The sequence below is a fragment of the Silene latifolia genome, chromosome 5 (genome assembly GCF_048544455.1).
Source record: "Silene latifolia isolate original U9 population chromosome 5, ASM4854445v1, whole genome shotgun sequence".
In the NCBI taxonomy this organism is placed as follows: Eukaryota; Viridiplantae; Streptophyta; class Magnoliopsida; order Caryophyllales; family Caryophyllaceae; genus Silene; species Silene latifolia.
The window spans coordinates 31,252,215-31,277,922 of NC_133530.1; the positions used below are offsets into that span (position 1 = coordinate 31,252,215).

General features: G+C 35.8%; 3 protein-coding genes across 8 annotated transcripts; all 3 read right to left on the reverse strand.

Annotated features, from left to right (window-relative positions):
• Positions 1–87: 87 nt before the first annotated feature.
• Positions 88–5,664, reverse strand: LOC141657177 (ADP-ribosylation factor-like). 2 transcript variants are annotated; one of them, XM_074464324.1, is made up of 7 exons: positions 5,346–5,664; positions 4,361–4,451; positions 2,522–2,637; positions 1,457–1,516; positions 1,283–1,348; positions 449–648; positions 88–361 (listed from the first exon to the last, which is right to left on the reverse strand). In XM_074464324.1, exons 1-6 carry the CDS (start codon positions 5,400–5,402, stop codon positions 457–459), a joined length of 582 nt encoding a protein of 193 aa, XP_074320425.1. In that variant the 5' UTR covers positions 5,403–5,664; the 3' UTR covers positions 88–361; positions 449–456. The 2 variants fall into 2 exon arrangements, with proteins under 2 accessions (XP_074320425.1, XP_074320424.1); XM_074464323.1 differs by having other exon boundaries at positions 88–648.
• Positions 5,665–12,467: 6,803 nt separating this feature from the next.
• Positions 12,468–22,859, reverse strand: LOC141655173 (uncharacterized). The gene is made up of 10 exons (XM_074462265.1): positions 22,516–22,859; positions 21,947–22,424; positions 21,503–21,717; positions 21,140–21,410; positions 17,399–17,451; positions 16,750–17,103; positions 13,674–14,115; positions 13,317–13,331; positions 13,116–13,211; positions 12,468–13,023 (listed from the first exon to the last, which is right to left on the reverse strand). Exons 1-10 carry the CDS (start codon positions 22,633–22,635, stop codon positions 12,752–12,754), a joined length of 2,316 nt encoding a protein of 771 aa, XP_074318366.1. The 5' UTR covers positions 22,636–22,859; the 3' UTR covers positions 12,468–12,751.
• On the reverse strand, positions 13,151–17,589 carry LOC141657178 (cellulose synthase-like protein D3). 5 transcript variants are annotated; one of them, XM_074464326.1, is made up of 5 exons: positions 17,399–17,589; positions 16,566–17,103; positions 15,602–16,417; positions 13,674–14,148; positions 13,151–13,331 (listed from the first exon to the last, which is right to left on the reverse strand). In XM_074464326.1, exons 2-4 carry the CDS (start codon positions 16,740–16,742, stop codon positions 14,146–14,148), a joined length of 996 nt encoding a protein of 331 aa, XP_074320427.1. In that variant the 5' UTR covers positions 16,743–17,103; positions 17,399–17,589; the 3' UTR covers positions 13,151–13,331; positions 13,674–14,145. The 5 variants fall into 5 exon arrangements, with proteins under 5 accessions (XP_074320427.1, XP_074320428.1, XP_074320430.1 ...); XM_074464327.1 differs by lacking the exons at positions 13,151–13,331; positions 13,674–14,148 and having other exon boundaries at positions 15,122–16,409; positions 16,657–17,103; XM_074464329.1 differs by lacking the exons at positions 13,151–13,331; positions 13,674–14,148 and having other exon boundaries at positions 15,122–16,417; positions 16,657–17,103.
• Positions 22,860–25,708: the final 2,849 nt, after the last annotated feature.

Here is a 25,708-nt window from a genome sequence, read left to right on the forward strand (position 1 = left end):
ATTGAATTTCAAAGCGAAACTTGGGAGGAACAGCATTACATTGCAGCTATAACGACCTGAAGACGCATGCACGAGAACCCTCAGCAATTGATAACTAACAAACCACTCAATATTGATCACGCTAAGAAGTCAATTACACACTGTATGTAAACGTAGCAATATCTCAATTTGTTAAGCCTTACAGTGAAAATGTCAATATACATTAGAACTAGTCAGCCATTTTTTGATACAAAAATTGTCAGCGATTTGTAGGGAATACAATGCCCAGAGCATCAACAGGTCCCACAGCATTACCCCAATCATATGCAAGAACTGCAAATCCTTCAGCTACTTATGTGAGATCAGGATCAACCCCTTGAATCTAACCGGTGACGAAATAAAATTTCATGAGAAAGGCTGGTTGTGTATCGTAAGGTTTTGAAGAAAACCAAGGTCAAAGACTTATAACCTGATGAATTAGAAAGATGAGGTCCCCACTGATGAGTATCCGGCAGCTCGTACTTCTTTGAGGGTACTGGCTAGCCAGTCCAAACCTTCGTATAGACCATCTCCCCTTAGAGCACAAGTCCCCTGAATGTGCCATTTCCTATTTTTGAGATCAAAGAGACCTAACCCTTCACATACTTCCAGCGGTGACATAGCTCCTTTCTACAAAAATAAAATAAATTATGCTTTTACCTTAACTGCCACCACCTTTATTATCTTCCTAACTTGTCATTATACCCTACCACAACATCATACCAAATTATTACCAATGCCCTAGAGTTATGGCCAAGTTAGGGCATTGGATGTACACAACAACAATATTCTCATGTTGAAACAAGAGGACCCATAAAATCACGAAGAGAATTCAAAATTGCACCGACAACTTTCTACATCGCAATATAGGAAGCATAGCATAAACTGTGTCATGAGTCATTTGCTTTATCCCATCATATTCCAAGCCAAAGGACAGGAAAACTCTACAACGCCTGGTAAAAAAAAACAATGTTCCTCTAATCGTAATGGGTGCTCACCAGTCAGATATCAAATAGGATTGACACTAACTGTAATTCTTCTGAACGTTAAAATTAGAGAGGCCAAGCATAACAAATATCATGGATTTTAATTTTTTACTCGAACAGATGACCTTTCAGAAGCAAAAATGCAAATTAAGAATGATGGCAAGTTCACTGAAAACCAAATCTGAAATTAGGATCCATCAAACTCATCAAATGCAAAAGCAAGCATGATTAAGAAAATGTGGCATTACACAGAAAAACAGAAATGTAGAGACACACACCATATCTTGCTTGTTTGCAAACACCAAAATAACACTATTGAGCATGAATGGATCATTGATGATCGCCTGAAAGAGGAAGGAGAATGTCAGCAACAAAAAGTCATACTGTGTTCTTATCCTAAAAAAACATGGAATAATGCCCACTTGATTCTCATAAATTTATCAAAAGTCAACCTGAAACTCTTGTTTAGCTTTTACAATTCGTTCTCGATCCAAGGAATCAACAACATAGATCTGCCAACATAAAGAAGATTAGAAAACCAAAAAAAGTCATAAACTACAAAGATAGGGGTCAGAATTCGGTGAGAGTCCCAACTCAATGCCACCCTTAAACTTAACACCAAGGCGGAGGGCCTAGATTACAAAAACCAAACGTCCAAACTCATAATAACCAATCCCTCTCTTCCCCTCATCATCAACTTCACCGAAGTCCGCCGTCAGACTTGCCATTGCGGGAGATCTGCCAAACCCTCATCCGTGCAGAGCCTCCTGCCTCCTTTATCACCTAGTTACCTTCCTAACAGCGTACCCACCGACATCAACCCCCGGCACAGCAACTCCCCACCCACGCTGGCCAACTGCACATCAACACTATTCTCTATCGATTTTCCTCTCCTCCCTCTCTGCATGCCCCTCACTGGCACAGTTTGACACAATCCTATATTGTAACTCACAATTGGCCAGGTCAAGGGCTGTGAGTTACGAGATTCGAAATAATGAGGCAGAGGGAGTCGAGTGAGAGAAAGGGTAATGAGAAGGGCGCAAAGATAGATGCGCCACGCGTGATGACTGGCTGGTTTGAGCGTGAAGGTGGTCGCTTAGATGTTTGGGGAGTGTAAGGCCATGGAGAATTGGAGAATGAGAAGAGAGAAAGAGAAAAAAGGGGAGGAGGTATAAAGACTCAGGAGGAAGGACATGCGGAGGGGTGGTCGGCCAGGCACACCGCCGGTTTTTCGGTGGTAGAGCGCCGGCGCCTAACATCTACAGGTGATGGTGCAGTGGCGGGGCGTGGAGAATGGATGGCAGTGACGACTGTGCGGGTTGTTGAAGAGGAGAAAGGGGGATGGAGACAGTGTTAGATTAGGTTAAAATGCGGTCTATTCTTGAAGTTGCTCTTCTGCTGATCTAATGGCTGAGAATAGCTCTCAATGAGTTGCAGATTCTCAGCAAATTCTAAAAGTTACTAAAAAAATATTGATCAATAATCAAATACATGCTACAAGTAAAAAACTGAAATACCAGTCCATCAGTATTGTTAAAGTAATGCCTCCAAAGTGGTCTTAGCTTCTCTTGGCCTCCAACATCCCACACAGTGAACATCACATTCTTATACTGAACTTTCTCCACATTGAAACCTATAGGCAGTAGCAACTTACATCAGCTCCTAGGTTCTTTTATTCATAGAGAAAAACAAAAATCTGAAAACAGACGAGTTTTGGAAAACAAAAGGTCCTCCTAGGGTAAAATTTGACATCACTTGGCTCAAATTCCTTTGAGCTAGTAGTTTGAAAGAAGAAACCAAATCCTAGTTTCTAGAACCCCAGCAGAACTGGAGTATCACGGTACCACAACGAAAGGTAGCAGTTTTGAAGAAACAAGGACACAATAATAGGTAGCTCCATTAATTAGTGAATATGATTAAAATGTTTTTGAAGATCCAGTAGCATGCTAATGTGTCCTCTTAGCTATTTTCTTCTCACTATCAGTTACTTTTTTTATGAATTATCTGCAACCTAATAACTTAACAAAGTAAAAAATATTTCAATGATTTGTAGCCATTTTATCAAAATTGAGTAAATTAGGAGACAATCAATGAGCTGAAGCTCAAAAGCCTCTTTGATTTAGAACTCATACACCTACAAGAACTGAAACCCGCACACATATTCAATCCAGAGATCACGCTTTTATTACAGCTGAGCTACAATGTTTAAGCAATGCCTAAGCTCATAGAACTATTCAATATTTCAAAAAGAAACTCAAACAGAAAAGAGTCAATACTAATACACCCAAATAGAGTTGAAGTTAAAAAAGCTGAATCTCAAAACTCCAAATTGGGAAGGACCTAAACACCTGTTGGAGTTTAGGCCAGCATCGAATCAAGGCCATGCTTGGGGAACAATAAAAATCCAATATTTGACAAAAATAAAGCAAAGAAGTATCAGTCGGTATAACTCTCTTGAAGATCAAACAAGGTCAGCAGTAAATGCCATCTAGTTTCACCATCCCTCATGAATTCATCCTTGTAACACCCATATAAAAAAGAGCAAACACAAACCACCTCTCATGATGAACCGGGATAGTGTCACGAAGCCAGGCGACAGAAGAGGACAAAACCAAACCGATGAACTGCAACCAATCAACTCTATAAGAGAAAGGCAACTAGGCAGCTCAACTACGTCGAACATCTAACCCCAATATCGACCAAACAAATCAGCTGAAGAAATGAGAAGCTTCAGTAGACCACCACATGAGACCTGCACAGCTTCACTAGCCGGCAAGCGGCAACAACTAGCAAGCAAGCGTTGACCCCACCAGCCCCACATTACATTCTCACTCTCACCAGCCACAGCACTCAAATGAACAGAACACTTAACAAGGAAGTCTCACAGTCCATTATCTAGGAGATGAACATTATTACTTTTCCATATAACTTAAAAAATCTAGTAGTCAACAGCCAAGACGAATTATTCCGATTGAGGTTATAATGTTCTATGACCAACCATACTACATCCACATAAAATATAAGAGATAAAAAAGAAAACAATAGATATGCACTATCAAAAGAATTACCCACTTAGGTATTAAAAATGAAAATCAACTCGCTCAATCTTAAATTTCCAAACACTAAAGAGGCAGGAGAGAAAAAATGAATAGGATTAGGCAGCAGAAAAGCACGCGTAGAGATTAAAAAAGGAGGATCGGGATCCTTAAGAGCAAAACACAGGCATATTACTAATTATCTGTAGCAAACATATTCTGACCAACAATTTCATATCACAACAGCAGACATGCCCTAACTGGCAAAGGGTTGATTGGCTTACGTTTGTAGCAAAAATTATTCAAGTGTGTGGAACATACCAATCGTTGGAACGGTTGATAGAACTTCTCCAATGTGAAGCTTGTACAGTATGGTTGTTTTGCCAGCTGCATCAAGGCCAAGCATGACAACCTACGCCGAAGTTCAGTTAAAAAATCACTCATGAAAAGCACAAAGTGTAAAAAATATAACATTGGCGTAATTAAAGCACAATATACAAGAAATACAACAAGATGAACTACATGTAATCATCAATATATTCTTTACCAGAAGCGAAACACAAGAAATAAACAAAAAGAAACCAGCAAGTCCTTAAAATTTGAAATCCACCATATCATGACAGCACGGGTTTTGCAAGCAAGATCACGGCCATTTATTCAGTCAACAGCTTAAGTGTTAAACATACAAAAGATCTGCCGCCTCATAAAATAGTCACTCCCAAAATGATCATAGTTGATCCACAAGTAACTTACCACAAAACTAAGAATTAACCTTGAACGGAAATGCTACAAACAGACGACTCACAACACCATTTAGAACATTAACAGAATTAGAATTGGGCATATAACCCAACCTAGTTCGATAACTAACTAGCAAAAACAATACACTACCCTTAGCAAGTACTAAGTACCTCCTACACAGCCGGAACAACTTCCTTAATCCTAAACCCCGCACGAATACGCTACCGCTCAGCAAATTTTAACTAATTACAGTTGTAAGGTATACTTACAAGTAAACTAAATAAACTGTTCGTTCATAATCACTCCTTCAATCTCATCCCTAATTCAATCATTAATTTCCATATGAAATGAATGATCACTCAACACAGAATCTATATCAGATAACGAATAATTTCCTCCGCAAAACGATTCGCAAAGATTCCACAAATTATCAACACAAAAAGGAAAAATCAGACACGATCAAATCGCGCAGTGGTACAAAATCGGCAAACCCTAATTAAAAAATCAAATTGAACGAAAAAACTGAATAAATCAAGTGAAAAAGAGTAAGTAAAAGAAGGCGAACCCTCATTTCAGTGTTGCCGAAGAAAGTATCGAAGAGCTTCCGAAAAGCTTGTCCCATTTCCAGAAACTTAAATTGTGAAGCGATCAAGAAGAATTTAGTGTGAAATTGAAGGAATTGGGGAAGAACAATTTTAGGTTATTAGGTTATGTGATGATGTGATGTTATGTTGGCTACAAATTGTTGAAATCACGAGGGAGATTCGTCTATGTATGAATGTATCAAGGTTGCGTTCGATTTTCTTTCTTCCTTCCCTGTTATCTTCCGCCTTATTTCATACGGAATATTCTTTTGGTGGGCGAGACTCGTGTTTATGTCAGTCACTCTTCCGTAGAACGGTTTTATACTAATATATATTCTCTCTTATTTATTTTAACTCTCCCTTTTTAAAAGGGTACGTGAATTAAAGGGAGGATTATTTTATTGTAAAGTACGTGGTGTAAGGTAATTGGAGAGAGGAGAGTATTATTGTAGGGTAAGATGATTTTAAAATAAGTATTGTTGTGGGGTAAGATGATTAAAATAAGATAAAGTATGAGTATTGTGGGGTATTGTTGTGGTGTAAGGTGATTAAAATAAGTATAAAACTTTACTAAATAAAAAAAAAGGGAGAGTTATATGAATAGATGAAAAAGAAGGGGGAGGGAGTTAAAATAAATAGGAGAGAATCTATATCTATCTATATTATTAAAGAAAGCTTTTTTCGAGCGATTACATAGAGTCCAATTTTTACAGACTACCATATAATTAAATAAATAAAGAGATAAATATTAAAATAAAAAATTAGTTATCCTATGATAAGATAAAGATTGACTATGACATAGTCAATCATATACGTGAAGATATTTTTTTTCTTACTATCCACCGCATGATGAAACTCTTTGTGAAGCAAACATAATCAAATTACGATAGCTTTTTCGATTTATCTTTTCAAGAGTTTCCTTAATGAATATGAATCCTTCTAAAAGCAAACTATGTTAATTGATTATATATACACACATAATGGGCACTCATCTTAGTTTGTGCTAGATATTCCCCTTTTGTGTTGTTTTTCTTACTCATTTTAATTTTTTATTAGCAATAATTTTAATGGGTTTTAAAATTTGATTTTGTATACCTGTTATTCCTTTTAGGGGGCGTTTGGTTCAAACATTAGGTATGGAATGGAATAGATTCTAACTCCAAAGAGGTATGGAGTTAGAACTCCATACATGTTTGAAGTTGTTTGGTTCAATCCGGGTATGGGAATAATAATGTGTTGGGTGGAATGGAGTTGGAAACTTGGGGAGAGAGATGGGTATGGGATTCCAAGGGGTTGGAATGGAGTTAGAATCCATCAGGTATCTAACTCCATTCCAAAATGCTCCAACCAAACATTAGAATGGCCTGAATTCATTCCAATCCATTCCAAAAGCTCCAACCAAACACCCCCTTAGTAGAATCTATCTAATTCTATGTCATATTAACTTTTATGATTGGTTGTGTTTTTTTTTTTCAGGAATGGAGATGGTTTGATTAGAATTTGATGCAAACACCATACATGAGTTCATATCATCATCCTCTATGGTAATATTCAAATTTTAGTCTCTTTTGTATTGCTTTCAACATTAACCTATACATTTAATATCGATGCAATGTATGGGTGAGTTTTAGATTAGCAAAAGAATATAAGATGCACAAATTCTCATTGAAGACATGACATATCCGTCACAAGCTGAAGACGGATACCATTTTACCTCACAATGTACCCACTTTTTCTCTCTCTGCAACACTATTCATGTGGTCCCCTTTCTCCACTAACCCATTTTGTTACCATTTTATCTCACAAAATATCCGTCACAAATGGTAACCCGTCACAAGGGAGACCAATTGTATAAGATGACATAATATACTATCAAAAGTCGTCACACGATAAAGCATATTTGTGTTTTTGTCATAAACTAAAATTAGAAAAGAAATAAAATTTCATTAGATTTCAAACAACATATGGAGTACCATTTATACAATGTCCTTTAAAGTTAACTTTATGTTTCCCCTTTGGTTTTCTGTTTGAGCTTTTGCAGAGAACAAAACCTAGAGTTTTTAATTATTAGAATTACGTGAAAAATTTCGTTATCTTAACTAATATGCACATTGCTTTGATGCTTTTGTTTTATCATCCCATTGATTCATATGTATTGATTATTTTCTATTTGTTTATTTGTAGGTCCTTAGGCCCGGTCTTTTGTTTATAGGGTGCAAGAATTGGATCGGTATGATCAAACGAAAACGTATTTTATTGTTGTATGGCCATGCATAATAAATAAAAACTTGTGGCATTCAAATAATAATACTCCATTGGAGATAGTAAAAACACGTACAAGATGGTTAAATTTATGTAGGTAAATTTTTAAGGTTTTATTTACAATTATAGAAGTGAATTTCGATCCACAACCATCTTTATAATAAAAGGTGGGAAGGAACTTTCGACGGGATGCGTACATGTTTCTTGGTCGATTTGATGGAGGTAAAGCTATAAAGGTATACAAAATAAACGATGTTCTTGCAAGTATTTGTTCTATTTATGGTCCATTTCATTATAATGGTTATTTTGTGGTTTTGATCAATTTTGTCAAATATGCCCGAGCACTATCATGGCAAAACACACAAAGCATCATTAAATGCTTTGTTGTGAGATTTTCTATACGAGAATCAGCTAAATAAGATTAGTTTACATTCGTCTTAAATCATTACTTCATCTAATATCATTAATATAATTAACAAATATATACTTTCTAATATATGATTCCTTACGTTATTAGCATAAATATCAATCGAGCATGTATAATAAATGTTTTCGCAACAATTATATCTATTTTATCATATATTGTAACGATTTTTAATTAGTATCTCATTTTATAGTCTACATACCCGTTTTTATTAAATTTTGTACCAGTTTTTTTATCAATTTGTAATTAGTCTCTCAATAAGTTTATTAAGAAATCATCTCTTAAGAGACCAGACCTACTATTATTACAATCAATTTTGTGAGTAATTTAAAAGCTAATCCAATTATTAAGTTTAGACGAATTTTTATGAATTACCAAATAATTTGAACAAGTACAAGAACAAATATTATTATACAGAACAGTTGTAAATAAAGATTTTAGCACAAGTCCATACCATGGTTTTGTACTACATGTGTTATCTATCGTATGACTTTCATCAATAATTTATAAAAATATTATATAGGCTACGTGAGTTTTAAAAGAAATCATAAAAAAATATTGTATCTATGTTTCAAACCACTTAGACCCTGTTATTTTAAATTTAGTCTCACAAATTAATTCTTATTTCAGTTCAGCTTAATTCTTATTTTAGTTCAACTTCAATAAGTTCAATTCAGTTCACTCAAATCCATTAAGATTAATTCAACTCTTTTAGCCGAAAAAAACATAGCCTTAATTTGTGAAGAGAAGAGTTTAGTTCAATTCTGATCAGAGAATTTCAGTCCAAAAAAACAACGCTACTTTAGTTAAGCCCACTTAAGGTTAGAATAATACATAATGGCCCGTGCAACGCACGGGCATTAAATCTAGTATATATATAAAAGAGAGTTTTTTCGAGCGATCTGAGAGCGTCCACATCATCAAAAATCAATTTAGGAAAGTATAATTTTTAATGTAAAAAATAAAGTGGAGAATCTTTTAATTATTATAATATGTATATTTCCTAAATTATATTCAAATGATATTTCCAATTTTTATATCAACCTTTTACATTTCATTTGGTAAAAAAATATCGTTAAAAAAATTATGAAAATAATATAATTAGCTTTGTGGTAAAAAATGCTATCATTAGAGTATAGATTTCATATTCTTTGCACATATTAAAGATGGTGTACTTCGTAATATGTAAAATTGTGTACTTTTTAGTATGTTTTGTCCCACATTGGAAAATAACGTAGGTGCGGTGAATATGCTACATATAAATAGTAGAATTGTCCAACATCGAAAGATTAGTACAAGGTGATGTGATCCTATAATTATAAATAGGAGGCATATTTGGAACTTATGATCGACCCAAAAAAATTTGAGTCTCATAAATATTGTTTTAAAGAGCTCTTAAGATTTTCAATCATTACGATATGATATAAAAAAATAAAGTGGAAATCGTTGGGAAATACCCGGAAAAGAGTTAAGAACATGAGCAAGAAAATCAAAAAATACAAAACTAAAGGTTTTACTAATGGTAGTCTCTTGACAGAGTACAAAACTAAAAAAATAATGTCGGTAAAAAAATTATGAAAATAATATTATAAGAAATGCTATCATTAGAGTATGTATAGATTTCATATAATTTGCACATATTAAAGATGATGTATTTCATAGTATGTTATATGTCCCACATTGAAAAATAATATAAGTGTGACAAATATACTACATATAAAAAAAAAATTCCCACATCGAAATATAACATAAGGTGGGTGATTCCATGATTATAAATAAGAGGCATCCTTGGAACTTAGGCATCAACCCAAAATCATTTGAGTATCTTAAGTACTGTCTTGGAGTGCTCTTAAAAGTTTATATCATTATATTTTCTACCTATTGATTTTATATGTCCCACATTTAAAAAATAATGTAGGTGTGGTAAATATACTACGTTTAAATAATATAATTAGAATTGTGTTAAAAAAAATTTATATCATTAGAGTATAGGTTCATATCATTTGCACATTTTTATTATGATAAAAAAAAAATAGAAAACAAATGTATGAATATTAATAGATAATATAGTATTTACTTATTATTAAATCGGGTTGGATGTCGAATTAGGTTCAAAAAATATGGTGTACTTTTAAATATGTTATTCGTCTCACATTGAAAAAGAATGTAGGTGTGATAAATATATACTACGTATAAATAGTTGAATTGTCCCACATCGAGAAGATTATCATGTCGAGGTGATCCCATGATTATAAATAGGATTTATCCTTGGAACTTAGGTATCACCCCAAATATATTAATCTCTCAAAGTATACTTATTATATAAGAGACTTTAACCATAATCTTGAATTAAATGTTAATTTTTAAAGTTGTAACATTTTTTTTAGGTGGGAGAAAGAGCGATAAAATGGTCAGTATTATAACAGAAATTTTTCATGATACCCTCGAATTTTGGTAGATTACACATAATACCCCTAATTTTAAGTTTCTACATATAATACCCTTGTGTTTACTTTATTTTCATAACGCTATTACTCATATGAGTAACTAGATGAGTAATTGAGCATGCCATGCTATTTGTGTTTTGTTATTTAGGTATTAAATGTTAGTTTATTAAATAAAATATGGATTTAGGAATTAGATAATGAAGTGTTTGTGTAATAGATAGCAAAAGAAAAAGGCGTCCCCAAGTCATAAGAGTAATGGGCTTATGACGGAAGTTGTCAAATGGTATTCTGAGAAAGAAAAAGGTGAACACAAGGGTAACATTTGTAGAAACTTAAAATTATGGGTACCATGTGTAATCTATCAAAGTTCAAAGTTACCATGAGAAATTTCTAATATTATAATGATATAGTTAATCAAATTTTTATTTAAAAGAGAGAGATATTCGTACCAATAAAACAATAAAGGGGGAATTATTTTTTAATTGATATTTTATTGCCACGCCATCAAACTTAACGTCCATTTAATAACCTTTACATTAGGGGGTACCATGGGCAAAAAAATGGAACCTCAAGGGCACCGTAGGCAGATTCTTAAAAGTAGGGGTAACATGAAAAATCTGACAAAATTAAGGTGTACCACGGAAAATTTCTGTATCTCAATTATGAATTTTTTTTTTGAAGAAAAACAACGTACAAATATTAATGAAGAGTACTTGATCATATTATTAAATTTAAATATAACTATTAGATATAATGAGTAGCAATTGTCCGTATTCGGTATTCAGGATCTGGTTGGATGTCGAACTAAGTGGAAAAAAGATAGTGTAATTCTGAGTATGTTATTTGTCCCACATTGAAAAATAATGCAGGTTTGATGAATATATATTATGTATAAATAGTAGAATTGTCCCACATAAGAAATCCAAGTTTGGTGAATATATTACATATAAATAATAGAATTGTCCCACATCGAAAGATTAGTATAAAGTAGGGTGATTATATGATTATAAATAAGAGTTAACCACGTATATATTAATCTTTTATTTTTTTGAAAGAGATATTTTAATAATATGTAAACCAATCATTAGACATAGAATGTAAACATTAAACCCTTACAACGTTTTTTTTGCATTATAAATAAGTTTATTACCCCGTTGCAACGCACGGGCATTCAAACTAGTATAAGACTGTTTTATACTCATACTAATATATCACCTGCTAAATATGGCTCATGGATAGAGTTGAGCATCGATCCAATAACGAAGACCGAAAAAAGAATTTAGTAGACCTAAAACTTTCGGTGCTGGACCGCACCAAATCCGAATTTTTCGGTCCGGTCCAGTTTTTGACCGAAATGGGGTGAAAAGTACGATTTGTCGGTATTTGGTATTTGGTTATCGAATTTTAAATTCATTTAATTAAATAAAATAGGTATTTGAACTACTGTTTACGTTAAATAATTATTACAATTGATTTATAATGATGTTTCGGTCTTGACCGAAATATTCGATTCATTTACAAAGTTTCAAGAAATAGATATAGAAACATATATTTCGGTCATGACCTAAAATAACCGGTCTTGGACTGGATTAGACTGATGACCGGACCTAAAAGAATTCGGTCCAGGTTCGATCCAGACCAAATGGTCTAGTCCGGTCTATTTTACTCGTCTGGACCTAAACTTGCTCAGCCTATGTATAAAAATTGTTATCAAAAGGATTGACTTCACGGGGAATTCATCCATTTTAATCGGGTAGATATTTATTGTATAGGTGTATCGTGTATGTTAACGTCAACGATAGGTTTTGCTTAAGACGGTCCTAAGTTAAGACATCACATAATCCCCTTTTTTATTTTAGTGTTATTTAAATCGATTGTGAATAGGTCTTAACTTAAAATCGTTGAAACAAGAATTTATATTTAATATATGATATTCTCATGTATAATGCTATAAATAGGACACTTATCCATCAATAATATCCATCACTTCATTCACTAATCATAAAACTATGATTGTACAAATAGTTGGAATATTACCTCCAGTTCATCTGTCACATTTGACATTTTAAACTCAAATTACCAGAGTTAATGGACTCCAATAATCAAGCTATCTAACATAAATAAATTTTGATCGAATTACATTTTAACCCACGAAACTTGACATCCATAGCTTGTAAAAGAATCTTACGGTAGCTCTTATTACAGGACTCAGGACGCCTAAGAGAAACTATTGGCATACAAATATACAATTGGATCAGAGTACTTTCAGTTCAGCAATATCTTCGACGACTCGATATATGGAAATATTTAAAACACTACTTCTGCCAGTAGCAGACGGCGCCAGCACGCATACATCGCTTACTTCCAAGTTATTATCAAGCACAAACTCAATCCACCCTTTACTCAATGTGAATTGTTGTTTCCAGCGATTGAATTGAACTTGCCATGTCTTTTCACCTGGTGTTACCCTCACCTCGATAACTTGAGATCTTTTCGGAAGGTAAAGGTCTGCAAGCTGCTTCGGAACTGTCTGCAATTCAATTGCAGGTTAATATAATCATATACTCCGTATATTATAAGCTGAGAAAAAACAGAACTACTAGACCAAGGTCAGGGACTTGCCAGAGTAAAACCACGGCTAACATGACTCGGCTTCATTGCGATAATCCAATAAGGCAGCTTCGACTGGTCTTTTTCCTTAGAAGACTCAAATTAATCCTTGGCCTTTTTTAGAACAGCCATCTCTTCGTCTCTCGTAAGATGCCTTCTGCTAGAGATAAGGAGTCTTATTCGATAGCCTTTATTCGACAAATTCCTACCATCTGATTCTTCTCCTATACGAAACATAACAGTCACAACAACAACAACAATATCAGAGCCTTAATCCCAAAATGATTTGAGGTCGACTGACATGAATCATCATTTAGAACCGTCCATGGGTAAACGCACATACACCTCAAAAAATGCGAAAAAATAGAAAAGAAAACATGAAAAAAAGGAAAGTCTGAAACATAATACAAAAGTCAACTAAACTTACAGGTTTTAAAATCCGAAGTCCGGATTTCTTTTATAAAAACTTAGAATTTAAATCGAGGATAAAAATTAAAACGATTTTGAAAAGTTACTCCGATTTGTATCTCAAAATGAGTTCAAAGCAGAAGAAATTGAATCAATACCTGAAAAGGATGTTTGATCTTCCTGATCATCTTCCGAGTATTCCAATTTATTGCTTAATTCTTCGGAACATTGCTCATTGGCCGAAAAAACATCATGGTTCAGGCTTTCGTCCCCTTCATCATGCATTTGCGCTTCATTAACATTTGTATGTGGATTAGCAGCCTCCTTAATAGAACAACAATGCTTAGTACTCGGGTTTAGATTTCTGTCAGCGTAGTAAGACCCTTCCCTCTCGCAACCAGTCAGATCAAATATCAGCACGTCAAAAGAGGATTTGGCAGAGTACTCAAACACCAAAAAATCATATTCATTTAGACCATGATGCTTTGCAAAAACCTCCCAGCCATGTTGTACAAAAACGTCTTCTTCTTCCCTGACTAGCTTCGTAGTCCAAATGTTTCCACTTGGACCGCGAAGATTCACCTCACTTAGCAGTTCTCCCTTAAACTCATTCATGAACTTTCTTGGAATTCACTGTTACAACATTCAAACATATGAGATTTTCGACAAAAATGCATAAAGCAGTAAGATGTTATGTGTTTCGGAATCGCACAGTCTAACACAGTATGCAACAGCAAGTGTTCCATATAATTACTTCAATTACACGAAAAAAAAAAACGAATATACACTACAAAGTTTCTTGTTTTAAAGAGCCATAGGTGAAATTCACTAATACTCACCGGCAAAACAAATAGCCTCTTTGGAGAAATTGTCAAAGAATTTGCAGGAACTGGTTTAACTACTAAGGGAACTGGAACGATCCACCGATTTGATCATTAGCACCTGATGGAGGATTGATAGATACCCACAAGAGCGATATAGTAATCGCAACAAGTCCTGACCAGACGAATACAATAGTTGGCGTCCTACCTCTTCTTCCCATTAGACCTTTTGCAAATGGGTAGAGATGAGCCAATACCCAATACCCAAAACTGAAAAACACGCCACCTATCAGCTTACTCCATTGCGGTATGGTACTGTATATTGTACGGCTGAACCCTACCGCTATTGCTATCAAGTTGACCATCATTATCACGATTGGCGGAATCATTAGAGATGTCCACTTGACCAAGTAGAGTTCTGCAAACTCATCATTGTTATCGTCCCCAGAAGATTTCGAAGTGAGGGTAAAAGAGATTTCGATGCCAGCTATCACTTTCAGTAAACCCTGAAGCACAGCTGCAAGATGCGCACTTGTGCCTCCGATTAACCAGAACTGCTCATTACGCCACCACTCCTCCAACTCTATGCCAGCCCATTTGATCTCCAGCACGGCCAACGAGCATAGAGTGATAGTAATAGTCAAGAGGTAGGTGAGGAAGGTGATATCAAGGGTTTGTACGATGAATTGGCCGGAGAAGAGAGACAGTGCCGGGAGGAAGCAGTAGACAATTAGGAAAAAGGAGGTGAAAGGATATATACCGACATTGAGGTATGCAATCCTCTGTAGAATTTTCATCTTAGGACTGGCCAGTAGGGCATTGTTGCGAGAGAAGAAAATCTCGACAGATCGAACTGACTGACCATCCTCTCTTACCCCATCTATTGAGTGCCTAAACTGGAGTACGCACTAATACAAATACGCATATACGCTACACACCTTTTACTGCAACACGAATTTTTGTTAACCAGAAATCCTAATACATTGTTATACAGATACAAAACATGTGGGAGTCAGTTTGCAATTCGGTGAAAAATCAGGAATCTGGTAACCCCCCATCCTAACCGGGAGCTTTTTTGAGGCAGGTAATGCGATATATCACTTATAAAATATGTCTTTAATCAAAGACCCAGTATAAATCCAAGTTCTCAGGCAAAAGACACTTTGCGCTACTCCTAAAAGTTCAACCGAGTATTAATCATGATAAAGCAGAAGATTTAAGGTCCAGTTATTGCAAGTCAGGTGATACTGAGCCATAAAGTTTACCTGTATGATTCCAGCATGATCACCTTTGGAGTGTTCTGGAGAAGGATGCATCCAGGTACCAGGCCAATGTGTCCCATCAGCCATCCAAGTAGCTTTTGGAATTTTTACCGTGTCCAGAGGTTCATCAGCTGGATTTTGTCTTTGAAGCTTTAAAGCTTTTATTTCCTCCCTGACATGGTATGCATCAGAACGCCTCTGAATAGAGTCGGGCAAACCATTGATGCGGACTTTGTATTCATCATATTCTCGCTTTATACGTCTGCGGTCCTTTACAAAATCAGTTCGAACCTTATTCTTGGTTGGATCCTTCTTTAGACTAAAATAAGACTCGGGATTCCTTGGTTCAATGTTGTGTTTGCGACAAAAAGGTACCCAAACATTAGCAAAGCTTGCAGCTTCAGCCATGGCCTCAAACGTCAAAAGGGCACCACCATCATCAGAAACATAACAAGCCAGCTTCTCGGCGGGGTAGTCAGCAGCTAAAATAGACAAGATAGTGTTTGAAGTAACAAGAGGGGGCTCCTTCTCGGGATCTGCGGTCGAAACAAACACATCGACTCCTGGAAGATCAGATTTTCCTGTTGGATTACTGAGAGTAGGAGTTTCAAACTTCTCTTTCAGGACATTAAGGTCTGTAAAACTATTTACTGGACAAAGCTTAGGCAGCTGATCAAGAAGCCAAGAGAACGCAAACCAAATCTCACAGACCACAGACATTCCCCACAGCCATATTGCATCTTCATTTTTATGTCTCACTCTCCGGGTAAGGAAGAGGCCGAGAACGACCATCCTAATGAAAATGAGTAGCCTATGGCCCTATAGCATAAAAATAAATAACTAATCTTAGAACTATAATTTGTGAATTGTTAAAGAGCAGTCGCATATTCGAAAAATTAAATGTGTAAATAAGTACAATAGTAATGAATAAAGTACAGAGGACAAAGCAAGGCAGCATGGAACCAACATTGCTGACACAACTCCAATCGGAGGTCGCATGCCAGTGAGCAACCCCGGTCCTAACCAGGTCTTTGATACCACTACTACACATTCTGTACCTGGGCAGCAGAGGATCTTGGATTGGTCTAGGACTGATAAACAAACAACTACAAATCCTTTTGCAGCTCGAAAGGTGGCATATCATCCCAAACTGTAAACCAATATGGGTCTATATCCAAAAGTGGAGACCCAGGTGTTGGAGGCCTTGCCGGGGAACATGAACATCCCGCAAATAAGTCAATGTCAAACTCGACAAGTTTTACAGGAGTCAGAAACTCGTCAAGTTCCATACGAATCAACTTGACAGGCGGGGAACAACATTGTGGAAGTATGTCCTTGATCATACATTTATCATGATTGATACATTTATCATGATTGTGCAGGAATCCTTCCTCCTTGACCCAATCGTAATTCTCTCGTACAGAATTCTTCTTAGACGGCTTTTCAAGAGCGCGTGGCCTGTTGCTCAGATCCCCAAGGGGTTTCCGAACAACCTTCACATTCATCTGGATGGATCAAGATTTATTAGTATTATAATAAATTCACCTTCTTACATCAAATCAATAGGCTACCACCAAATTCAATCACATCAATCAATAAAACCCTAAATCCGCAACAACTCATCAAAAAGATCAAATATTTCCTAATAGAATAACAACATCAACCCAGAAATCAAATTCAAAAGATACCCACCGCGAATTAAGCTCAAAGATCAGATTAAACCCAGAAATCTTTACAATTTTACAACCTTAATTGAAAATTAAAACGAAAAGGAAGAATACGAAAAAGAGACGAAATTACCTTAGCTTTCACATTCGCAGATGCCTTCTTCTTTGCAACGGTCACATTCATCTCTATTATTATAAACAAGTTTAATTAACTTTAATTGAAATTGAAAAGAGAGTGAGACGAAATTAGGGTTGCTTGATTTCAGGAATTTGGGTATTTTTCTTATGGAATTGAGAATTGTGAGGAGCGTTTAATTAGTTTTGGTGTATTTATACAAGGAGAATGTTTTATACACGGAAGTATATTTTAGCGCGGTTTAACGGAATCCATTTTTGAAATAATGGTCAAAAATAAAATATTTGTCGTTTTGGGTCGGTTTTGAAAATATTTGTCAAAATGGTGTCCACGTAGGCTCGGGATTTCTGGACCTAAAACACGCCACTACCAATGGCGTGTTTATAATGAATAGGGAAATAAACTTCATTAAAAAATGAACTAAAACAAACACGTCATTGGGAATGGCGGGTTTCGGAGGGGAAACACGGGCGTGTCTTATGTAATTTTTTTTTTTTTTTTTTTTTTTTTAAGTTTAGTCAGTTGAGTAAAAAAATTGTTGTAAAGACACGCCACTACTAATGACGTGTTTCCTTCACAAAACACGCCATTAGTAGTGGCGTGTTTCAGGTCTAGAAATCCCGAGCCTACGTGGACACCATTTTGACAAATATTTTCAAAACCGACCCAAAACGACAAATATTTTATTTTTGACCATTATTTCAAAAATGGACTCGGTTTAACGTCTCTTTCCCCCTCTCTAGCACAAACGTCGGTGGCAAATCACAAATGGTCATTTGACTCGGGTTAATTCGGATTAGTCACACATTTTAGATTAAGTCGGGTTATTTTAGATTTTGAGTTAGTTTCTGATATTAAGTTGTCGGTTTATTTTTGAGCTTTTTCGAATCAGGTAGTTTTCGGGTATGGGTTATTTTGTGTCGAGTCAATATTAAAACACTTTAAGTAGTATTAATGTGATAAACAAAAAATGTTTTAAAATTAATTATTTATTATGGAGCATTGCAAGTTGCAACTAGGGGTTATAATGAGACGACACGGCTCGCGAGTAATGCGAGATCGGCTTGGTCAAAGTTCGGCTCGGGCTCGACTCGAGAGTTTAACGAGTCAAGTCGAGCAAACGTTGGTTCGACTCGATAAGCTTGTGAGCGGCTCAAACTTGTGTGATTAGATAAGATATTGCTTTTATTTTATATTATCATGATTATATTTTTGTATTCACACACTAGGTAGCACCGACACGGACACAACACGGACCCTGACACGGCATCCCATGAAATTTAGGACACGGGACACGTTATTTAAATTTAATAAAAAATATATTTTGTAGTTATATATGTGTGATTTTATTTTTGAAAAAGTATTTGATATTAAATTTAAATAAATGAAGGTAAAATTTGATGTTAAATTTAGCTTATTCTCATTTCTAAAACCAAAAATCAACTTATAATCAATCTATTTCGACATCTCATTATTTGTCTGAAGAACATCATTTGCCCACCAAATTCAACCATATAACAATTCACGTCATTTACCTTAAAGTCAACTTTCCGTTTGAAGGTGTGTCCAAATACCATGGACACGGCTCAAAATACCAAGGACGCGCGTCGGACACATGCCCAAATAAAAGATGAAAGTTAGACACGGCTTTACAGGTGTCCGACACGTTTTGACGTGTGTCCGACGAGTGTAGTGTCCGACACGGGAACACCGTACCGATTATGAGGAGTGTCCGTGCAACCTAGTTCACACATATCAAATGTCTCACTGATTTGCCAAATATTTTTACATAAACTTCTAACCTTGTTATTGAAAATATTTGAAGAAAAAAATCAAAAAAATTAACAATTATATATAGACTCGATTTGAGATCGAGCTCGCGAGCTTGATAACGAGCACATTTTTTTCAAGTTAGGGTAAGCTCAAATAGCGACTTGAGCTCGAGTTTTGTTCTTGAGCTCGGGCTCGACTCGTTAACACCCCTAGTTGCAGCAACCAATGAACTGTTTCATATAATTGTAGTTTACTTCGTATCATTTTGAATTGGGTCATTTACAAGTCAAGTGGTTTTGGGTCAGGTCACCCCAAGTAGGTCAACAATCTCATTTAGTCAATCAATGAATCGGGTCGGGGTCAGGTTTGATCAATTTTAGTTACAGGTCATAATCGGGTAAGACAGTTTCATCACTTTCAGATCTCAGGTAAGCCTTATCGGATCACAAGGCGGATTTCTCTCCGTCCATCATCGAAGAGATTATCAACCACGCCATTGTACGAATTAAAAGTTATTGATTTTTGTGACGGCCGCATTAAGAAGTCAAATAGCTTGATGAAGGCTTTTTACAAGAAGCAATACCTAGACATGAACTAAAAATGCATAAAGCAGTAAGATGTTATGTGTTTCGGAATCGCACAGTCTAACACAATATGCAACAGCAAGTGTTCCATATAATTACTTCAATTACACACAAAAAACGAATATACACTACAAAGTTTCTTGTTTTAAAGAGCCATAGGTGAAATTCACTAATAGTCGCCGGCAAAACAAATAGCCTCTTTGGAGAAATTGTCAAAGAATTTGCAGGAACTGGTTTAACTACTAAGGGAACTGAAACGATCCACCGATTTGATCATTAGCACCTGATGGAGGATTGATAGATACCCACAAGAGCGATATAGTAATCGCAACAAGTCCTGACCAGACGAATACAATAGTTGGCATCCTACCTCTTCTTCCCATTAGACCAAACTTCCGTAAGACGATTTTATATTAATATCCGTAAGACTGTTTTATACTAATATACATCAATTATCAACTACCTGGATATGGGCATATGGCTTGTGGATAGAGCTGAGCAACGATCCAAAACCGTACAGGATCGGATCGAGCCAGGTCGGAGTGAAGACCGAAAAATAGATTTAGTGGACCTAAGACCGGTCCTAAAAGTTTCGGTCCTGGATTGCACCAAACCCGAATTTTTCGGCCCGGTCCGGTTTTTGACAGAAATGGAGTGAAAAGTACGATTTGTTGGTATTTGGTATATGGTTATCGAATTATAAATTCATCACATTAAATAAAATAAGTATTTGAACTACTGTTTGCAATAATTGTTATAATGATGTTTTAGCGTAAAATATTCGATTCATTTACAAAGTTTCGATAAATAGACATGAAAGCCATATATTTCTGTCAATTAGGTCCTGATCTAAAATAACCAGTTCCGAACCTTCAAACAACAAGGACCGATGACCGGACCTAAAAGAATTCGGTTCGGGTTCGGTCCAGACCAAATGGCCCAATCCGGTCTATTTTACCGGTCCGGACCTAAACTTGCTCAGCCCAGAATGTATAAAATTGTTATCGAAAGGATTGACTTTACGGGGAATCGTCCATCTTAATCGGGTAGATATTTATTGTATAGTTGTATTATGTAAGGTTTTGCTTAAGACGGTCGTGAGTTAAGACCTCTTAGAATCCATTTTCATTTTAATGTTTTTAAATTGATTCTAGTACATTTTAACTTTAACTTAAATGGTTTGAAACAAAAATTTGTATGATTAGGTATGATGATTCTCATGTAATCCTAGAAATAGGACACTTATCCATCAATAATAGATTTTGATCAACCCACGAAACTTGAATCCATAGCTTGTAAAAGAATCTTACAGTAGCTCTTATTACAGGACTCAGGACGCCTAAGAGAAACTATTGGCATACAAATATACAATTGGATCAGAGTACTTTCAGTTCAGCTACATCTTCGACGACTCGATATATGGAAATATTTAAAACACTACTTCTGCCAGTAGCAGACGGCGCCAGCACGCATACATCGCTTACTTCCAAGTTATTATCAAGCACAAACTCAACCCACCCTTTACTCAATGTGAATTGTTGTTTCCAGCGATTGAATTGAACTTCCCATGTCTTTTCACCCGGCGTTACCCTCAACTCGATAACTTGAGATTTTTTCGGAAGGTAAAGGTCTGCAAGCTGCTTCGGAATTGTCTGCAATTCAATTGCAGGTTAATATAATCATATACTCCGTATATTATAAGCTGAGAAAAAACAGAACTACTAGACCAAGGTCAGGGACTTGCCAGAGTAAAACCACGGCTAACATGGCTCGGCTTCATAGCGATAATCCAATAAGGCAGCTTCGACTGGTCTTTTTTCTTAGAGGACTCAAATTGCGCCTTGGCCTTTTTTAGAACAGCCATCTCTTCGTCTCTCGTAACATGCCTTCTGCTAGAGATAAGGACTCTTATTCGATAGCCTTTATTATTCGACAAATTCCTACCATCTGATTCTTCTCCTATACCAAAAAACATAACAGTAACAACAACATCAGCGCCTTAATCCCAAAATGATTTGGGGTCGGCTGACATGAGTCATCCTTTAGAACCGACCATGGGTGAACGCACACCTCAAAAATGCGGAAAAATAGAAAAGAAAACGTGAAGAAAAGGAAAGTGAAACCTAATACAAAAACCAGCTAAACTAATAGGTTTTAAAATCGAAGTCCGCAGAAATTGAATCAATACCTGAAAAGGATGTTTGATCTTCCTGATCATCTTCCGAGTATTGCAATTTATTGCTTAATTCCTCAGAACATTGCTCATTAGCCGAAAAAACATCATGGTTCAGGCTTTCGTCCCCTTCATCATGCATTTGCGCTTCATTAACATTTGTATTTGGATTTGCGGCCTCCCTAATAGAACAACAATGCTTAGTACTCGGGTTTAGATTTCTATCAGCGTAGTAAGATCCTTCTTTCTCGCAACCAGTCGGATCAAATATCAGCACGTTAAAAGAGGATTTGGCAGAGTACTCGAACACCAAAAAATCATATTCATTTAGACTATGATCCTTTGCAAAAACCTCCCAGCCATGTTGAAGAAAAACGTCTTCTTCTTCTTCCCTGACTAGCTTCGTAGTCCAAATGTTTCCACTTGGACTGCGAAGATTCACCTCACTTAGCAGTTCTCCCTTAAACTCACTCATGAACTTCCTTGGAATTCTCTGTTACAACATTCAAACATATGAGAGCTAAGAAAACTTTCGACATAAAATCAGACTAACCGTAGAAAATAGAAATACGAAAATTATATACCAGCTCATTTTCGTAGTCACCCAACAGGATCTTGAAAAACCGATGCTTGTTAGACTGACGTTCATCGGTCCAATACTGCTCTTTTCGCCATGTCTTGCATTTCTTGCATACATTGGCCATTTCGTATATATTAAAAGAGATGATACTTGACAGTGTAATGGCAGAATTATTACTCCCTCCGTCTTCAACCTTTTTTATATTTATTGCGAGGAGTATTTCACAAAGGTAATCCTATATATATAGATAAAAGTCTACGACTAAGCTTGATGGAGTGATGTACATGACGTTCACATGAAAGTAGTAGTAGTTAATAGTTAGGTGGAACAAGCGAAATAGATGATGTGAATGTAGTCCCATGGTAACCTTGTATGATATACAAACACCAACAAATTACACAGAAGACCGTTCAAAGTACTCTATCAATTAATGGAGCTGAACTGAACAGAACTGAACTTATTTGAGCTGGACTGAACTAAACTAAAATAAAGAATTTGTGAAGAGAAAGCTGAACTGAACTAAATAGCGCTGAAATTAAGTCCAAAAGAACAGGGTCAAGTGTGTTAATTTTGACAACGCTTGTAGACCTGGTAAATGGGTCAATCAGGTTGGAAAACGGTAACTAAAAATTCGATCTAAACAAACAATGAACCTTACGCAAAGTTTTTTATTCTTCTCCAGCAATTTTAGTAGCATCCATTTGTGTTTTTTCACTTCATGTGCAATATTTCTATACTTGGTAATTTGGTATTCCAACGAAAAAAGTTGAAACGTCAAATTGAATGGATCATAGTGATCAAACTTTTGGCCTACACTTTATATATTGGTATGTAGAAGGTAAGAACATTTCTTTGAAAAGGATAGATAATTGAAACTTAGTTATTCTTGGTTGTGAGAGTCGAAAAATTCTTAGGCTCTAGGAGGATCATTAATGTGTCTTTCGTGACCAATAAAAAGCCTTCATGTCTATTTAAAAACTATAAATCTAATGGTTCTTCTGGAGGACCTAAGAATTTTTCGTGAGAGTCACATGGCCTCTGACGTTTTAAAAATCCTTTTTTTTTCTTTTTAACATTATTAAAATAGTTGTGAGATGTCACAAGATCATGGAAAAGATAGGCGATTGAAAAATAGCTATTCTTGCTTCTGATAATTACATGACGTGTGATATCTTACAACACTAAAACCCTTTTCTTTTTATAATATTATTAAAATAGTTGTGACTTGTGAATAGGTCTGTTAAACAAGCTGGGTGGGTTGGTCAGAAGGGTCTAGTCATGAGGGTCAGGTCAAATACGAGCCAGTTGTATAGGATATGTGACTATGTGCAAGTTAGAGTCATAAAGCGGATCAAAAAGTAGTTTATAACACCTTTTTCTAAATTTTTTAACTCAATTTTTTTAGAAGTGGTAATTAAATTCCTTTACTTTAGTGAATTGTAAAATCTAACTCCTTAACTTTTAATTGAAGTAATTAACCCCCTTAATTTTTACAAAATGTGAAATTAAACCCTTATATAATTTTCCGGCCAATTTCTCACCGGAATTTCAATTTTTCATCGGTGCTTATATGCATAAACCAATTTTATAAGAATCTACCAATTTATTACTTTGATTCGAAGGGTATGGAGTATCTTTACAATTAGGTTATTCAATTTTATTTTGCAAAGGGTTTTTTGTCAAACACAACCTTTAAAAAACTTTTTTTTCCAAACACAACCTTTAAAAAAAAAGTTTGTCAAACACAACCTTTAATAATTTTTTTTTTTGTCAAACACGACATTTTGGCCAAAGTTTGAGCACTTGTAATGGGGTGACTTTCAGTTGATGTTTGAAATAGCAAACGAGATCGGTTTAAGGTGTTTTTGAACTCGTTGGAAAGGTGGGAGTACAGGCTTTCCAGCGGTTGTCAACAAGGTGGTCAAAGGTGGCCTTATAAGGGGTATATTGGTGTATAAAGTAAGGCTGGTCACATGGGTTTGATGTAAGTTAAAGTAGGATTTTTCCGTGGGTCAATTCACTCCCCTGAACCACCACTTGCAACCAACGCCCACCACAAACAACACAACTACGATGTACCCTGCACTCCCTTTAATCTACATACCAAATTTCAGACCAAACAAAATATCATAACCCCATTAAAAGACCCTCGAAAACCCCTCTAACAACCCACTATAAACCCAAACTTCTAACACTTTCTTTGACCAGCCCTACTTTACGCACCAATTGACCCCACATAAGGCCACCTTTGGCCACCGTGATGACAACTCCTAGAAAGTCTGTACTCCCACCTTTCCAACAAGTCTAAGAACATCTCAAATCGACCTCGTTTGCGATCTCAAATATAGACTGAAAGTCATCCCATTGCAAGCGGCCAAAAAGTCGTGTTTGACAAAAAAAAATTTATTAAAGGTTGTGTTTGACAAACTTTTTTTTTAAAGGTTGTGTTTGGAAAAAAAAGTTTTTTAAAGGTTGTGTTTGACAAAAAACCCTTTTGCAAATTAACCAACTTGAGGGTGTTGTAGTTTATTCGAATAAGAACGATAATAAAATTTGGCTAAGAGGATCTTCCATTGGAGGGAAATTAATAGTATAAATGACAGACGAGCAACTAGTTTGATTAAGATGTCACTTAAGCGCATAATTACTCATTTCAGAAACCCTCAAGTCTTCTTTACATTGAGCAAGCATCCACTCAACTTCTCGGCTTCCTTCTTCGTCTGTTCAAGCCCTTTGAGTCAGCCACAAGAAGCCGTCAATAACATAATTTGAGAAGATAAACATGATAGATGTACAATTGATCAATATTTATATTTCCTTTGTATAAGTCCAAAAATTTGTAGTTGTATACCTATGGTTATATCATATGCATTTTTATTTTTTAGGAGGAAATGTTTCCATATTTTCAATGGAGCCAAAGATTCATTACTCTTTGGTTCTGGATTATGATGGAATAAAGCAAAATGGCTCACTAAAGTGGCTGCGTTTCTTTCTCTTGTGAAGTAGTGGTCGTTCGATGCAGTTCTCGACGCAATTTTCATCTTGGGTCACTCGGAAACAACCTCTTTGTGTTGCTAACACAAGGGTAAGGCTGCGTACATCCGACCCCCCTTACCCCGCAATTTGCGGTAGCCATTTTGGCATTGGGGTAATGTTGTTGTTGTTGAGGAAAATGTTAAATATATAAAGGATATATT

Coding starts and splice junctions, on each gene's coding strand:
- LOC141657177 (XM_074464324.1), bottom strand. CDS start 5,402: ATGGGACAAGCTTTTCGGAAGCTCTTCGATACTTTCTTCGGCAACACT. Junction 4,452..5,345: donor TCGGCAACACTGAAATGAGG/GTTCGCCTTCTT, acceptor ACTTCGGCGTAG/GTTGTCATGCTTGGCCTTGA. Junction 1,349..1,456: donor AAGCTAAACAAGAGTTTCAG/GTTGACTTTTGA, acceptor TTCCTCTTTCAG/GCGATCATCAATGATCCATT.
- LOC141657178 (XM_074464325.1), bottom strand. CDS start 16,742: ATGATATGCCACCTTTCGAGCTGCAAAAGGATTTGTAGTTGTTTGTTT. Junction 16,418..16,565: donor ATTGGAGTTGTGTCAGCAAT/GTTGGTTCCATG, acceptor TTTATGCTATAG/GGCCATAGGCTACTCATTTT.
- LOC141655173 (XM_074462265.1), bottom strand. CDS start 22,635: ATGGCCAATGTATGCAAGAAATGCAAGACATGGCGAAAAGAGCAGTAT. Junction 21,411..21,502: donor TTAGCCGTGGTTTTACTCTG/GCAAGTCCCTGA, acceptor ATTGAATTGCAG/ACAATTCCGAAGCAGCTTGC. Junction 17,104..17,398: donor CTGCGAATGTGAAAGCTAAG/GTAATTTCGTCT, acceptor TGATCCATCCAG/ATGAATGTGAAGGTTGTTCG.